At 56.1% G+C, this 16,062-nt stretch overlaps 2 protein-coding genes across 2 annotated transcripts in view; one reads left to right on the top strand and one right to left on the bottom strand.

Moving 5' to 3' along the window:
* Positions 1 to 5,983, top strand: part of TBXAS1 (thromboxane A synthase 1) — a 173,694-nt gene extending 167,711 nt beyond the window's left edge. The window contains exons 11-13 of the mRNA XM_007952763.1: positions 1,014 to 1,151; positions 3,663 to 3,825; positions 5,909 to 5,983. Of these exons, the coding sequence (XP_007950954.1) occupies positions 1,014 to 1,151; positions 3,663 to 3,825; positions 5,909 to 5,983 (376 nt within the window). The remainder of the gene's footprint in view (positions 1 to 1,013; positions 1,152 to 3,662; positions 3,826 to 5,908) is intronic.
* A 2,058-nt stretch (positions 5,984 to 8,041) lies between these two features.
* Positions 8,042 to 16,062, bottom strand: part of PARP12 (poly(ADP-ribose) polymerase family member 12) — a 27,417-nt gene continuing 19,396 nt past the window's right edge. Inside the window, exons 7-12 of the mRNA XM_007952787.1 lie at positions 15,361 to 15,499; positions 13,923 to 14,019; positions 11,983 to 12,058; positions 10,497 to 10,624; positions 9,650 to 9,801; positions 8,042 to 8,412 (exon numbers count right to left, since the gene is read on the bottom strand). Of these exons, the coding sequence (XP_007950978.1) occupies positions 8,042 to 8,412; positions 9,650 to 9,801; positions 10,497 to 10,624; positions 11,983 to 12,058; positions 13,923 to 14,019; positions 15,361 to 15,499 (963 nt within the window). The remainder of the gene's footprint in view (positions 8,413 to 9,649; positions 9,802 to 10,496; positions 10,625 to 11,982; positions 12,059 to 13,922; positions 14,020 to 15,360; positions 15,500 to 16,062) is intronic.

Genomic DNA, 16,062 nt, shown 5'->3' with positions numbered 1-16,062 from the left:
TCCCTTTATTTTACTGTGAAGTGGGCTGGCCCCTCCCAAGCACTGGCCGTGACACTGTCAAGGAGGCAGTGACAGTTCTTGTTTGAATGTCACTCTGACTGCCCTGGCTTCTCTGTAGTGTCGTACAACTCACTGGGACCCAGCCTCTGGCCGAAGGCAGGGCCTGGTCTCTGGAGGTGGCCCCAGGGCCTATCCAGGTCCATGTCCAATACAGACAAAAGGGCAGGTCCTCCAGCCACTTCCCCTCCCAGCACCGGCATTAGTTCCAGCTCCAAGCATAGGTTCATCACATCCTAACGGGTTCCACAGCCCTGCTCCCACCACCCTGACTGGTGCATCAGAGACCCCTGCAGACTGATACTGCCAGAAGCCTGGGCTGCTGTCTTGTACAGGGTACAACAGTGGTTAGGGCCTATCCATATCCCTCTATGAGACTTAGGGAAGAACCCTGGTCCTGCAACTGGAAGTTAAAGTCAGCATGGATTATTTTTAATTTTTAAAGTAATATTTATATTACAAAAAAAGGTAATTAAAAAATATTGACACAATACTAATACTAATCGAGTTGACTCTGCCTCTTGGCAACCCATGTCTGTAAGCGGTTCCAAGGCTCTGAGCTTCTGAAAGCAGTTCACCAAGGCTTTCTTCCGAGGCACCTCCAGGTGGGTTCAAACCAACTTTTGCAATTAGGGTGGCATAGTGCCTAAGGCATTCGACTGCTAACCAGAAGGCTGGCGGTTCAAACCCACCAGCTGCTTCTCGGAAGGAAAGTTGGGCAATCTATTTCTGTAGTGATGTTGCCTCGGAAGCCCAATGGGGGTTGCTATGAGTCAGAATGGACTTGGTGGCAGTGAGTCTGGTTTTTGGTTTGGAGTGTAGGCTTAACCATAAGTGCCACCCAGGGACTACATGGTGCAGAAGGTCCAAAGTAAAAGGTTGGCGCCCCGGCCCACCATCCCCCACCCCCCATCCCAGGCCCTGTCCGCATCCTCCACACCAGTATCTCCCGGCAGGTTCACACGGGAGGCGGCGAGGGACTGCGAAATCCTGGGGCAGCGCATCCCCGCGGGCGCTGTGTTGGAAACAGCTGTGGGCGCCCTGCACCACGACCCCGAGCACTGGCCAGAGCCTGAGGTCTTCAACCCCGAGAGGTGAGCACCCCACAAGTGGCCCTGGGGCCCAAGGCTGGCAGGAACAGTGTCATGGGCTGGGACCGAGGTGCCGTCACAGCCAGGAGGCACCACCAGATGCGTCTTGCTGGAAATCAGGAGCTGGGTTTACTGACTGACACACACTGTAGCACAGGCACCCCGTAACGGTCAGAAATCGTACGAGTCAGATGTCTGCAAGGCCTAGTTTCCAAAGCAAATCATTACTCCATTTAAAAAGCCTCCAACCCCAACCCAACCCAGCATGTAAGTGATGGCCATCTCAAATGCTGATCTTCTTGTTCAAGCCAGGACGCCTTGTTCACTGGGCATGCCCGGAAGGTAACAAACCACCACCTCCTGTTTAAAAAGTGGCCAGTATTCTAGACCAATTGTTGTGTGCCATCAAGCCGATACCAACTCCTAGTGATCCTGCAGGACAGAGTGGAACTGTCCCCTCGGGTTTCCAAGGCTGTCCTCTTTATGGGAGCAGATCACCAGGTCTCACCTCCCTTGGAGCGGCTGGTGGGTCAAACCAGCCACCTCTTGGTTAGCAGTTGTCTGGGTCCTGAGAGACAATGCCACAAATGGATGGCTTCAATAAGCAGGAATTTATTCTGTCACAGTGCAGGAGGCTAGAAGTCTGAGCTCAAAGTGCCAGCTCCAGGGGCTGGGTAAAGACGCTGGGCTTCAGCTCTGCCTCCTGCTCCTGGCCCACTGAAGCCGGAGGAGTCATTTAACTCAGACAGCTGCTGGCTGCTGAGGCTGACAAACCCAAGGTGGACAAGTAAAATGGCACAGTCCCAAGATTATCAAACCACACAGGCAGGCCACGGTTCAAGTCCGATCCTAAGATTGGCAGACAATGTGGCAGGCCATTGAGACGAAGACGCAGCCAAACGCAGGATCCCCATGTGCCAAAAGCTAGAGACCTTTCTCAAAGCTGAATTCTTATACAGTAAAAACAGACCACATCCCTAAGGCAGCTACTCAGCTGCTCACAGTAGATTCCATCAAAGAGTTGATTACCAGTCTCACCATGGGAATAACTACATCCAGCTGCCCAGACACTCAAAACCAGGCCCAGCCAAGTTAACACACGATGTAACTAGTCAAGCACTTAACCACTGTGCCACCAGGGAGCCTTTCTACAATAACAGTATCAGTTGAACTTCTCCACCCCTTGAATCTGAATTAGGGAGATTTGGCCCCACTAAGATGGCAAACCTTGCCCGTATCCTCCTCCCTGCAGTGGCCAAACATGGATTTGGTAATTGGATCCACCTCTAAGTTTTATTTCTAGGCTCCCAGTTGAACCTGTCTGAGCAGGCACCCACACCCCTCCTTATCAGAGCCCACCAAGGCACCCTGCCCCTGTGATCTGGCGGGGACAGTGCTGGCCAGGCAGAAGCTAGGTGCCCACCAGCAGTGGCCGTAAACCAAACCAAAACCAAACCCACTGCCTTTGAATCGACTCTGACTCATAGCGACCCCTTTTGGGTTTCCGAGGTGGTAAATTTTTACAGAAGTAGATTGCCTGGTCTTGCTTCCGCAGAGTGGCTGGTGGGTTTGAACCACCAACCTTCTGGTTAGCAGATGTCTTAGGCACTGCCAGCTTCTGTGAAATGCTGCCCAACTCAACACCCGGCCCCTGAAAACTGTGGCAAACAGACCTACACCATGAGCTACTGGGAGTGCAGGCAAGACCAGGAAATGCCACAGTGGTGTGTCACAGCCACACGGCAGCCTCCTTTTTCAAACAAAAACCACATTTTTGTTAGCTGAGAAGATGATTCGAGGACTCCTGGGCCCAGAAAAGTCCTAAGTTGGGAGAAGTGGGCGCTACTTCGTAATAGAGTGGCTGCCACCGTGCTCGCAGTCCGAGACCACCTGACAGCATGCTGTCACCCAGACAGTGGGGTCCTACCGCAGCAGGCCCCGCCATTTTCCCATCCAGATCCCACACCACACCCCCACAGAGCAGGATGACGCAGGGCCGGTCCAGGCTGCAGGTAGAGCGCAGACTCACAGCTGGGTCCAAGGGCACAACGCCATATACTGTTACAGGGGAGTGGAGACCGCAGTTGGGAGGCCTCTGTTCAGACACACACCTGCCCAGGGGTCCAGCTGTGTGTGTTTGGCAGCCTGGACATGAGGGGCTGAGCTGCTTCGCTTGGAAGGGCTGCTGGTGGTGTCCTCTCTGCCGGGAGGGCAAGGCCTGGGGTCCAGACCCTGACTGGGGCGGTCCATGAGCCCTGGACAATAACACAGGGCTGAGCTCACAGGGGTGCGGGGCATTCCAGGGAGTCCTCACACCTCAAGGCCCACAGGCTTTGCACAGCGGCTGGGGCAGTGCAGGCCAAGGTGAGGGAGCCCTGGGGAAATAGGGCGCACGGCTGCAAGCACCTGGCCTGAGCGCTGACTTGGAGGAAAGGCCGGCGGCTGGGATGGGTAAACCACAGGACGCGGGCCTGAGGCAAGTGCCCAGCCAACCCCGGTGTGCCCGACCCGCAGGTTCACGGCCGAGAACCGACGGCGGCAGCGGCCCTTCACCTACCTGCCCTTCGGGGCGGGCCCGCGGAGCTGCCTCGGGGTGCACCTCGGGCTGCTGGAGGTCAAGCTGACGCTGCTGCGTGTGCTGCACCAGTTCCGGTTCCAGGCCTGCGCGGAGACCCAGGTGAGGCCCGCTCGGGGGGCCCAGCATGAGGGCTGCTTCCGGACAACTGTCCCTGGATACACCCGCTTTGAGGGGCTGGAGGGTCACCCCAGTTCTCTGCGCCACGCCACCCGCCTCATCATCTGTCAAAGGGGTGATAAGGACACCCCACACCTCCGTGACGTGGGAGGACTGGCGTTCACGCAGGCGTGTACACGTAGGCCGCCAGGGTGCGCCCACTGAGCGCTGAGAGGAGGGCGCCGTGTCTGGAGTGCGTCGGGCCCTGGCGCAGCGAGCCCAGAGCCCACGGGGTGTGGCCAGCCGTGCAGCGCCGCCCGCAGGACACGCCCCCGGGCTGCGGCCTCTGCGTGGAGGTCACGGACAGGTCACTGACTGGCGAGGGCGCAGGAGCGTGCCCACTCTCCTCCCATCCCCCAGGGCCCGGTCTGTCCCTGAGGCACTGAGATCACACCTCTGTCACCCAGGCATGAGGTGCGCCCTGAAGTAGGGCCACGACTTTCCTGGCCAGGTCCCCATACTCCCTCCTCGGGCCCAGGAACCGTCTTGCAAGCTGGGGTGCACACCCCTCGGCACCATCTTGTGGAGTAGGCCTGTCACCCTCGTTCCAGGTGCAGAGCCAGGGCTCAGAGAGGTGACAAGAGCCTACGGGAGGTCCCACTTGGATGGGCGCCCTGCAGGCTGTGCGGGTCCAACGTCCTTGACTCGTTCAACATTAATGAACGAACAAGTGGGAGTGTGCACAGGGAAGACACTGGGTTCGCAGCCCATGCTGCCCCACCCCTGCCCTCTGCCTCCCGCATCCTGCACATGCAGGCCTGGACAGCGGGCGGAGAGCACACATAGCCCGAGCACAGATGGTCCCCCTGGCTCTAGGCTCATGGAGGGCAAGGCCTCTGACACACCGAGAAGCCAGGACAGTCGCTGGGCTGGGTGCTGGAGATGGAGGAAGACTTCCCTCTACGGGGCCTGGGAGTCAGGCTGCAAAGGGGCGGGGCCAACGAGGCAGGTGACAGCAGAGATCCCAGAAGGGAAGTCCAGGCAAAGACGTCCCTGCGGGCTTGCCTCCTTCCCCCTAGTCTGCACACAGGCCCTGCCCCTAAACTGCTCCTGCCTGGCCCTGCCCAGCTTGGCCCCTGTCCACTTGGAGCAGCAAGAAGCCTGAACACCAGCCTGGTCCATGCCCTTCTAGTCCCTACTGGGGCATGCCACGAGGTCCTTGCCTGCCCGCCCAGGTGGCTCCCACATCGACCCTTATCCCCCAGAAACACCTCCCCAAGTCTGATCACATTGTCTGAATCTTCAAGAGGCTCACTGGATTCTCTCAGTCAGCCCCACCCCCTTGCCACTTCCTCCAGGAAGTCTTCCCTGACTTGCCAGCCACTCTGACCACTTCTCTTAGAGAACTCCGATGGTATTTCAAAGTGGTCTGCACAGCCACAGGTGGCTACTCAAAATCTAATTTTCATAAAATGTATTCATTTTAATGAAGTACAATTTATTAATAATGAAATGAATTAAGAATTTGGCCATGGGCAGGGACCCACAACACCCCACTCCCAGACCTCTCACGAAGAGGACCTCACACACACCAGCAGGGACCCCACGGTGCCATGCTCCCCGAGCCCTCAGGAAGAACAGCCCCTGCCAAGGGACAGGCCAGGCGTTGGGAGGAGACATAGCAGGAAGGCAGGGATGTCAGTGCAGCTGAAAGGGGGATGGGGCTTCGCTGCCCGGGCCGTGGCGTGAGCCTGGCCAGGTGCTGCCGCTCTGAGCCTCCACGTCATGTGCAGAGACACTCCTTCCTGGGATGCAGGGCTGCTGTGAGAGGACAGTGGCCCAATGCCGTCACCCCCCACGCGGCATCAACACAGAGGCCAGGTCGGAGCCTGGGGACGAGACCAGCGGCCATCCCAATGCCTGTGTATGACAGGGCTGCTCTGGTGGCTTTCCAGGGAACTGAGCTCCAACTGGGGAGGTTTCCTGGCCCCCCTATAGCCTGGCTGCCCCTGCTCAAGGCCTGGTTCTAAGAAACTGTCCCATGTGCACTGCTGGTCTTCAAGCACTTGAATCTCCTCTATTTCAGGTACCACTGCAGCTGGAATCCAAATCTGCACTAGCTCCCAAAGATGGTGTTCACATCAAGATCGTACCCCGCTGACCAGGAAGGCCTTCCTCGCTCAGGGCGGTTCATGAGGACGGTACCCCCAGACCCGCAGTCAGCCTACGAGGATGATACCCCCAGACTCCAAGGAAAATGCGTGTAAAAATTCCCACATATGGGCCCCACCACCCAGTGGGGGTAAGGGTGCCTGGTGCAGAATGAAGGAACCCAGGGGGTCCACACGCCCTTCCCCAATTGCTTAATAAATGTTTGCTGCTGCACTTGGCACTGACTTTGTCAGCTGAGTTTGAACCACTGACCCAACTCCCTGAATAAGCAATTTCTATAAATAAGTGAATTAGACAAAACTGCTGGCAACTCAAGGCTCCTTATGGGGAGGGGGGGCAAGGGGACAGCAGCCATGGGGGGACACGGGGACACCAACCCACAGGGGAACACAGGGACACCAACCCGTGGCTTTCTCAGCTCATCCTCAGAGAATGACGTGTACCCTGAGGCCAACTTCAGAAACTATTCTAAGCGTTTAACACATTGCTTCTCAGAGGTTGGCTAACACCAACCTGAGACCCAGGTTCAACGTGCGGAAGACGGCCTAGGCCAACAAGCGTGGTCTTCTTTGAAAGAGCATTATCTCGGTCTTTATTTTGATCAGAGCTCAATTGGACTGAAAGTCACCATGGTGCTGAGCAGCCACTCGGCACACCTTCTGCAGGACCCCAGCTCTGCCGCCAGCAGCCGAGGGGTGGTGGCCACTGGTCTTTTTGCTGCCCTGTGCCTCGGTTTCCCCATCTGTAAAACATGGAGGCTGACCAAGGCCAAAGATCCCCTCCTCTGTTTAACAGGTGAGCAGCTCAGAGGAGGGGCTGGGTGCCACACAGGAAACAATGACAGTAGGGGCCTGTGAGCCACTGTGGGAAACTCAGAACCTGATGCCCACTTATCCTTAGAAACTTGAGGGCGTCTGGGCGTGTCCACTGTGGAAATCGTGGCCTCTGCTGCCTGGGCCTTCCCCCATGGGCTCCCCCAAGGAAGCCCCCACAGACCGCAAGGTGTGGAGGACATACCCCAGAGAACCCTACCTTCCTACTCTCATGACACACTGTACCCTGGGCTGGATCCGGGCTGGAGACTTAGACAATGTGGGGAATAGAGAGAAGATGGCTTGGGTTCCTCTGGGGGCCTTGGGAGGGACTCCCACAAGTAAGGGGCCTATAGCTTAACGTTTCACAAGTAGTCTCACCACACACAGCCTCCCGAATCTGACGGTGGCTCTATTACAGCATGACCACCCAGAAAGTGCTGTACGCAGCAGATACTCAGTAAATACACGCAAAGAATGAGCGTGGCTGCCACCTGCACAGGTAAATCTTTTATTTCCGTGTTCTCTGTGACACGTGCAGCACAGGGATTCCAGTCTCCCGGGGCCACAGAGCCCACTTTCAAGGTAGCCAGTGTGCTCAGAAGATGTGGGGCACACACAACCTGGTAGGGCTCCCCAGGGCCACCACTGATCCATGTCACCTGCCAGGCAGGCATGCTTCCTGGAAGTGACAGAGCCAGCAGGAGGACTCGAGGTTACCACACTGCAGCCACTCATTTGGACAATGCGATGCAGGCCAGTTCTGAGGCCCAGGAGAGGCGGCCAGGTTAGCCTGAGCAGGGAGCAGCCGGGACCGTGCCCCCCGCCTCGTCAGGTCCTCAGAGTCCAGTGGCAACTGTCTTCCTACAAAAAGCTGAACAGATGCCACAAGGCCCAGGGTGAGGGCAGAGACAGAAAACCCTAGAAGTTAAAACTAATCCATAAAACCCTTTCTAGAAATCTGTACCTGGTGCCCATAAGCAGTCAAGTCAACAAAGAGAGTAAAACAACATTTTAAAACAATCATTAAAAAGCAAAAGGCTCACCAACAAGCATGGGCCCACTGGCAAGGCTGCTGAGGAACCCAGACGGAGGCACTTAAAAACTCCCGTCACCAAGGGGTTAAGAACGTGGCTTCGCCAAGAAGCCAACAGCGAACAATTCAAAGCTTTTCTATTAAATGAAATCAAAACCCCACAGCACATCCCCAACCACCCACATGAGAAAACAAGGTCTCAGCGGCTGAACCACCCCCAGAGGTTCCCGAGTGGCTGGGCCCTGATAGGGGCCATGGCCAAGGCAGGGGCTGTGGCCATGGTGGCCTTGGCCGCGGTTGCAGGCCTGGCACTGGTCGTGTACTGGATGAGGTACTCAGGGTAGACCTGGTGCTTCTCAAAGACCACAAAGATGGATGGGTTGGACATGCTGTTCACGCAGCTGTCGTAGAAGACAGAACTCTGGCCCTCCTTGGCCGGAGGGCGGACAAAGGTAGAAGAGCCACGCACGAACTCGCCCACCAGCACCCGAGCCAGGAACATCATGTGGGACTGTGCGGAGGCCTCGCTGTAGTGGTGGGAGTACGCAGCATCACGGGCAAAGTAGCTTCCTGGAAAAATATGGGGGCTCAGGCCAAGACGGGGCTCCACCCCACGGGCTGTCGCCTCCCTTCCTCCCCATCACCATCTTCGCCATGGGTCCCTCCTAAGACTCGCAGGGAGGCAGGTCAACGTCCAGGACACTGTGTGCGTGTGCCAGAGCACGTATGGGGTCCCCAGCCCTGAGAGAAAACCGCACCCGTCACTCCAGAACTACAGGCATGTCACTGCCGAAACCCTGGACCTCGGGTTGCTCAGCTGTGGAATGCAGCTGTTACACTCAACCTCATGGGTGGATAAGATGCGGACACCAGCTGCCATGGGGTCAATTTCAACTCAGGGTGACCCCACGTGCATCAGAGTGGAACTGGGCCCCGCAGGGTTTGCGGTGGCTCATTTCTCTGAAGCAGGTAACCAGGCCTTCCTTCTGAGGCACCTGGGTGGGCGCCACATTTCCAGGAGCAGCCGCCCGTGTTAACTGCCTGCACCCGCCACACACTCCGTCGAAAGTGACAAGATGCCATATATAGAATCATTAGACCCAGTGCCCAGTGGAAGTAACCTTGCCAATCAGGGAGCAGAGCCGGACGCTGGCCCCACAATGTGGACTCACATCCATTCTGGCCCACAGCCACCACCATAGTGGGTGGCTAACTGGTAAAGCAGGAGTGGGGATAGCAAGTTAAATGCACCATAATTCCATTTCTACATTTGGAAGCCACAACACAAGCAGAGGGTAAAGGGATGCTAATTTCACCTTTCACGTGGTTCAGAAAAAAAAGTATGACAAAGCAAAGGTGTCAACGTATTAAAACTGGCAAATCTGGGTAGAATTTATGCAGGAGGTTTTCGCGTTATTCTTGCAACTCTTCTACAAGTGTGAAATTATTTTCAAATAAAGTTTTAGAGCAACTGAAAGGCAGGAACTCCCTTAGCTAAGCCCTGTTACAGTGAGAGCAAGTGTGTCTGATGGTTTGACTCCAATTGCTCTGGGAAGGTGCCATTCAACACTGGAAGGGTCCCCTGTCCACTTGGGACTTCACTCGCCACTGCCTAGCTTCACTGGGAGGCTGAGCTCCAGCCCAGCCAGGTCACCACTTGAAACCGGGATCGGAGAAGCAACGGTGCCGCCCACCAGGGGACTGTCTTCTCCAAGTTGGGGGTGGAGCTCCCACAGGCCCCCACTGCTGTGCATGGCGGTCCCTGGTGGGTGGTGGTCCCTGCGGGCTCCAGGCTGCTGACCCTCACCTTTGCCGTAAGAGGTACCGTGAAGCCCACAGATGCGCCAGTCAAAGTTCTGCTGGCAGATGGCGTCGACGAAGCAGGCGCTGGTGCCGTGGAAAAGCTGTCTCTCGTCCACGGCTGTGCCTCCTTGCTTCTTCTGCATCTGAGACTTCTGCCTGGAGCCCCAGAGAAGAGACCACTGGAGCGGGCGGCGTCTCCCTCCACCACCACAGCAAGAGGGTGCAGGGGGCACGGGGGCGGGGCCACAGCCGTGGGGTCCTGGCCGTCCAGGACAGACAGCTCGCTTCACACCCGCACGGCAGGGACAGAGCCAGAAACAGAAGGGAAACCTCTCCCTTCACGGTCAGAGCCTCTGGGCCCCCCAGCAGCAGACCAGCCCATGGAGGACGGGCCCAGTTCCTGCTGTTGTCAGGAAGTAGGGGGTGGGGGAGAGTGAGAAGGTTGGGCAACAGGAGCAGAACCTAATGCCTCCACCACTGCCCAACCCCACTGTGGGGACAGGCCAGGCCCCCGCCTTCAGGGTGGCTACCATGGTGTCTCCCCACACGCACAAGGGGCCTGCCGGTCCTTAGACACAAGTGAGGTTCGTGCTCGCCATGGGTCAGACAGCAGCCATGGCTTCCTGGGGCTGAGGGTGCAGGTGGGCCATGCTGACCCACCCACTGGTCTCCAGGGAGGCCTGGCTTTGTCACCAGCTATGAACAGGATGCTTTTTAGGCCCTGGTGATCTTCAGGCCCCTCTGTCCAGGGCTCTGTGCCACACAGAGAGGGCAGGAAGAGGGGCCCCAGCACACAGCAGCCCTCTCTCCCACTGACCTCCACCAGCCCAGGGAGCGCCAGCCCCACGCACCACTGGTAGACTTCCCAGAGGGCCAGGTTCTGCACGCGCTCAATCTTCTCAATGATGAAGGTTACCGTGCGGCTGAAGAGCTCACAGACCTTCTGGTACTCGTCCGAGGACGGGCTGAGGGCGACCCTCTGAGGGGTGGACACGGACACGTGGTTAGCAGGGCAGAGCCCCGGGCCCTTCCCCAACAGCCTGCAGAGCAAGACATCACCACCCGGCCCTCACCTCCCGCTGCCCGAAACCCAACTAGACTGTTCAGGGTCGATCCAACGCTGCCCTTGACAAGCTGCCTGTCCCGACACCCAGCATGCTGTCTGAGAGCACACCCCGAGCTAGCACACGGGCACCCTGTGCTCTCTGCATAGAGTCAGTGAGGTCAGCCCCCCAAGGACAAGGAGGGCCGCCCTGTAAAGCCTGTTACACACGCTGGGCAGGAGGCCAGGCATCAGGCAAGTGCCTCAATGTTGGTACAGGCATCCTGTCCAGTATGTGAACTACCTGTGGTCAGTACACGGGTGTCACTGGGTGTCAGCAAAGTACACAAGCTCCGGTGAGCGTGTGAATCACCACAGTCAGTACACAGACCGGCGTCAGTGCCACACCAGTAGTACCCAGGCACCACTGGGTGTGTGAAGTGTGCATGGTTGGTACACGGGTGCCATCAGACATCAGCCAAGTGTCACACCATCAATACACAGGCACCGTCAGGGCATCTAACTGTCCACAGTCAGTACACAGACCGGCGTCAGTGCCAGCCGAGTGTCGTACCATCAGTACCCAGGCACCACTGGGTGTCTGAACTGTCCATGGTTGGTATGTGGGTGCCATCAGACATCGGCTGAGTGTCCGGAGTGCCCACTGCAGCAGCCATCAGACTGCAGGCCTTGAATGAGCTGCTGGACAGACTGTCCATTCTCCAGGCTTCCAGTACCTCCTCCCATCAGCAGTCAACCCGACTGCTCCGTCACACTGGCCTCCTCCCATGGTTACTCCCCTTCCCTGCTGAGTACACTGAGGTCTGTTTACTGAGCCCGGCTCTTATGTTCTCATTCTGCTCTTCCTAGCAGACGTCCCAGCCTGTTCACCTCCCTCCTCACGCATCCCGTCCCCACAGGGCCACACCCAGCCTCGAGACCCCACACCTGAAAACCAACCCAGCCTCCTCCATCAGCCACAGCCTTCCAGCCTCTTCAGGTAGAGGAAGCAGCCGTGATTGGTTCCCGTCACCTGCTCCTACCCAGCATGGTGCTCCCAGCCCCACCCAACCACCCACCCAGCTACTGTCAGGTCAGCCCTGACTCCTGGTCACCCCGTGCGTGTCAGGGTAGAACTGTGCTCCACGGGGTTTCCAGCGGCTGCTTTTTCAGAAGTAGAATCACCAGGCCTTCCCTCCCGGGCACCTCTGGGTGGCCTCCAGCTGCTAACCTTCCAGTTAGTGGAAAAGCGCATTAACTGTCCACACCACCCACCCAAGGACTCAACTCCGTACCTTAAATCCCAGGTCTGGCAGCGCAGAGGGGTCCCAGTGGTCTGGGATGCTCCTTGGGCCTTGAAACTTGGCATTGCTGCAAAAGGTCAACAAAACACACTCAGGCGTTTTGCTCTGAGATGGGAACGAATCCACTGCAGGCCCCGTTAGCCGGCTCCACCAGTCCCGAGTCCTGCCACACCGATCAGGAGCTGGCAGGAGGCGGACACCACGCACAGAATCCACCCCGTGACAATCCTCTTACCTTTGCCTCTCTGTCAAACCCAAAGTGAGTGGCAGGAGAGTCCTCGCCTGTACCCAGACTTGGCTTAGAAGGGATACAGGTATGATTCAAACAGCACACAGGCCCACAAACTGTCACCCACGACTGTGAAACCCAGAACTCTGCATGCTTTCAACAGGGTTCCAAAGCAAAGACTGGCCTTAGCTGTTCCCCAGCATGTAAGTATGGGTTATAGCAACCTCATTCCTCACTGCCTCTACATTAACCAGACAGCTTATTTCTCTTTACACCTATCTTAACTTTAAAAAAAAAAACACTTTTCCTTCATTCATCCAAGTTAGTCTGTGTCTACCCTCTAGTTAGTGGTTTAGCCCCCACCTCTACCCTGGAAACTGTCAAAGATTTCTTTTTGTGTTAAACCTTTTCCTGACTTTTTACGATAGTTTTCTCATACACTGTTTGTCCTATCTGATTGACCAAGTGCACTCAGCGTTAACGGTCCCTAAGTTCATCCATGTTATGAGATGTCTCGCAGGTTCATCATTGCTCTTTAACATGGCATAGTCCTCCGCTGTGTGTGTGGGCCACGGTCTGTTAATCCATTCCTCTGCTGATGGGCGTTTAGGGTGTTTGTGTCTTTCGCTATTGTGGAGAGTGCTGTGGTGAACACGGGTGTGTGTCTATCTGTTCATGTCATGACTCTTATTTCTCTAGGATATAGACCTAGCAACACTCTGAAAACTGAAAAAACAAAACAGCATCATGGAGGTGTAACTGGCGTATGGTACGTCAGTTCAAAACCAAGCTGACATCATAACTCGAGTAGGAGCAGACCTGAACTGTGAGGGGCTGTTCGTGGTCTGTGTTCACCCTTCTTACTATCACTGTGTATTTTTATGCCTAAAATATTAACGCATTTAATTACAAAGGATTACATGATCCACTATCTTTCCAAAACTAAAAGTAAACCACTAAATAAAAACCAAGTCCTAGAAGACCCGTGGCCGAAAGGGTTTAGGAACAAAGACAGTGAAACCCAATTAAGTCCCCTTCAAAATGCTCCACTCTTCCTACAGCAGCTCGACCTTGAGGTTCTGCTGGGGTGAGACACACACCTTCATCCTAAGCCCCCCACAAATGACTCTCCTAGGAAAACGGCACAGTTGAAAAATCACTGAGCAAGCTTTGGGACTGAGTGAAGAAAACCCCAAATACACAGTGAAGGGCTGAGCAGAGAAAACGCCGAGACACAGAGCGCCACGTGCGGCGCTGTAGTTGCCGTGTCAGCTGTCACCGAGTCAGCCATGACTCTCGGCCACCCGTGCACAATGGGACCCCAGTCCTGCGCCACCCTCAGGGTCGGCTGTGGGTGACACCACTGTGACCCACAGGGTTTGCACTGGCTGACTGGAGGAAATGGTTCACCAGGCCTTTGCTCCTGGTCTTACGTGTAGAAGCCCTGCTGAAATGAGGGCCTCACCACAGCAGTGCACAAGCCTCTACTGACACATGGGCACACTGGCTGGGAATCGCACCCAGGTCTCCCAGCTGGACGGCGAGGGCTCCACCGCGGAGCCAGCAACAACCCCAAGCGTCGAGTTACACGTCAATCAGCCCCTTCGTGCTTTACCACTCGGAGGGCCGTCTCCTGGTACCTGCAGCCGAACACACCCTAACTGAGCTCACGCCAAGGAGCAAGCGCCCCACATGCACCTACCAGGTTTGCTTCATCTTCACGTCCTGGGGGGACACGTATTTGGGTCTCCGGCAAATCTTCCTGACGGTGCTGTAGTGCAGGTTTTTCTGAACAAAGGCTGGGGAAAAAAAAAAACTCAGCCAATTCCAAATATACATACACACACATCCACATGCAGGAAAAATATTTTATAAACACAAATTAAATGGGCTGGAAAACTCATCTAAATGTGTAAAGCCCAGCATCAGTCCATTAAAAATAAGGCAGTTTTCCACATTTCAAACATTCACGAAGAGAACAGGGACCCCTGGGAGCCTGGGTTTAATGAACACATCAACGATTAGTGATTGACATATCAATTATACATGAGCACTTTTCAGCTATTCCTTCGGATCTGGTTTAAACTATTATTTGGTTAAACCATTTTTCCCTCCTTGGATATAATGACCAGCACAGCCTAAGGCCCCACCACCATATCCTGAGTTAGTGGGACTTGGCGTGAGTGTGGTTTTAATCCAGGACTATTCTGCAGTTTGGGCCAGACCAGGGTTTCTTACCTGTCTGAGCCCGCCCCAGCTCTGAATACTCATTCTGAGGACTAAGAGGGGTGACTGCGTGCCCCAAGGTGAAAATCACCAGTACCTACCAGAGAACCTGTCAAGCTTTACTTTCTGCACTTAAATTACAAAAACAACTTTATTTTAAAACACTCACGTATAAACCACTGTCATGAGGTCTATCACCTCCTACTTGAGCCTAAGTGTGGGGGGCCCTTGTGGAGGTCTTGAGGTCATGTGGGAGCCTACGTGGGGGTCTTGGGGTTATGCAGTGGCCTCAGTAGGGATCTTGAGGTTATGTGGGGGCCTGGGTGTTCACCAGGAACGCTCTTCGGGGGCCTCCACCATGTTTTTCCCAATCAACAGCCTGTAATCCCGGTACAGCCACCATGACTTCTCCCACCCACCTCTCCTGTTGTTCCTGTCTCCTCCCATCATCCTGTGCTAATCAGTGGACGTAGATAGGTTCATACCAGCCTGCTGACTAACATTGTGATAAATCGCCCACGGCTTTCATTGGTGACATTAAAAGTTATTTGGTGCACACAGACTGCCTAAGTGTACGTTACTCTCCACCCTTCCTCGGACAGGGAGCTGGGAGGGCCTGGGGCTGATGTGACCTTCCCGACAGCCTGGCACCAGCTGCCGTCCACTCGGTTCCCGCTCACGGAGACCCCATGTGGTCACGGCAGAATGTGCCCCGCAGCTTCCACAGCTGACTGCTTGGAAGGGGATCTCCAGGGCTTTCTTGGGAAGCTCCTCTAGGTGGGTTCAAACCTCTGACCTTCCAGTGAGCAGCGGAGCGCATTAAACCATGTGCACACCCCAGGACTCCCAGGGACCCGGCAGGACTCCCAGGGACCTGGCAGGACTCCCAGGGACCCGGCAGGACTCTGAAATACCTTTGAAATCTAACTGGTACTCGTGCTTTCCAGCCTTGAACTTCAGAGTGGCCGCCTGGGCATTGGTGCCTGGAGTGCAGTATGCCAGGTAGGCCTTCTCCAAGTCAGGGCTGCTGACCGTGGCCATGGGGTTTGTGCCCTGCAAGGGGAGAGCCAGAGCATTCAGGAATGTGGGAACCCCCTCAAGAAAGAGGTGTGGGCAGCATTTCAGACATGTCCACGAGTGGCATTTGTGTCATGAGGGAGGGAGCAGAGGGGCACAGGATGGAACTACATGGCCACCATCTAAAGGCACCCGAGGAAAGGGAAGGGGGTGCCCGTGGATGCACAGGACAGATGGGCGGGAGAGGAGGGACGGGGACCCCGACGACAGACAGACGGGAGAGGAGGGACAGAGGGCGCCCCACAACAGAACACATGGGAGGGAGCGGGACGCCCCACAACAGAACACATGGGAAAGGAGGGACGGGGACCCCGACGACAGACGGACGGGAGAGGAGGGACAGGGACCCCGACGACAGACGGACGGGAGAGGAGGGACGGGGACCCCAACGAGGGATGGAAGATGAGGGAGAAAGGATGCCAATGAGAGAATAGATAGGGGATGAGGGAGAAAGGATGGCCGACGACAGAACAGACGGCACAACTGCTCCATGAAGGTGGAACATCCCGTGACTGAGCAGCCTGCATGACACGGCCTCT

This window comes from Orycteropus afer, unplaced genomic scaffold (genome assembly GCF_000298275.1).
Source record: "Orycteropus afer afer isolate SDZICR_OR568_19922 unplaced genomic scaffold, OryAfe1.0 scaffold00358, whole genome shotgun sequence".
NCBI lineage: Eukaryota > Metazoa > Chordata > Mammalia > Tubulidentata > Orycteropodidae > Orycteropus > Orycteropus afer.
The sequence above is the reverse complement of the archived record's forward strand: the minus strand, read 5'-3'. Positions and strand labels throughout refer to the sequence as shown.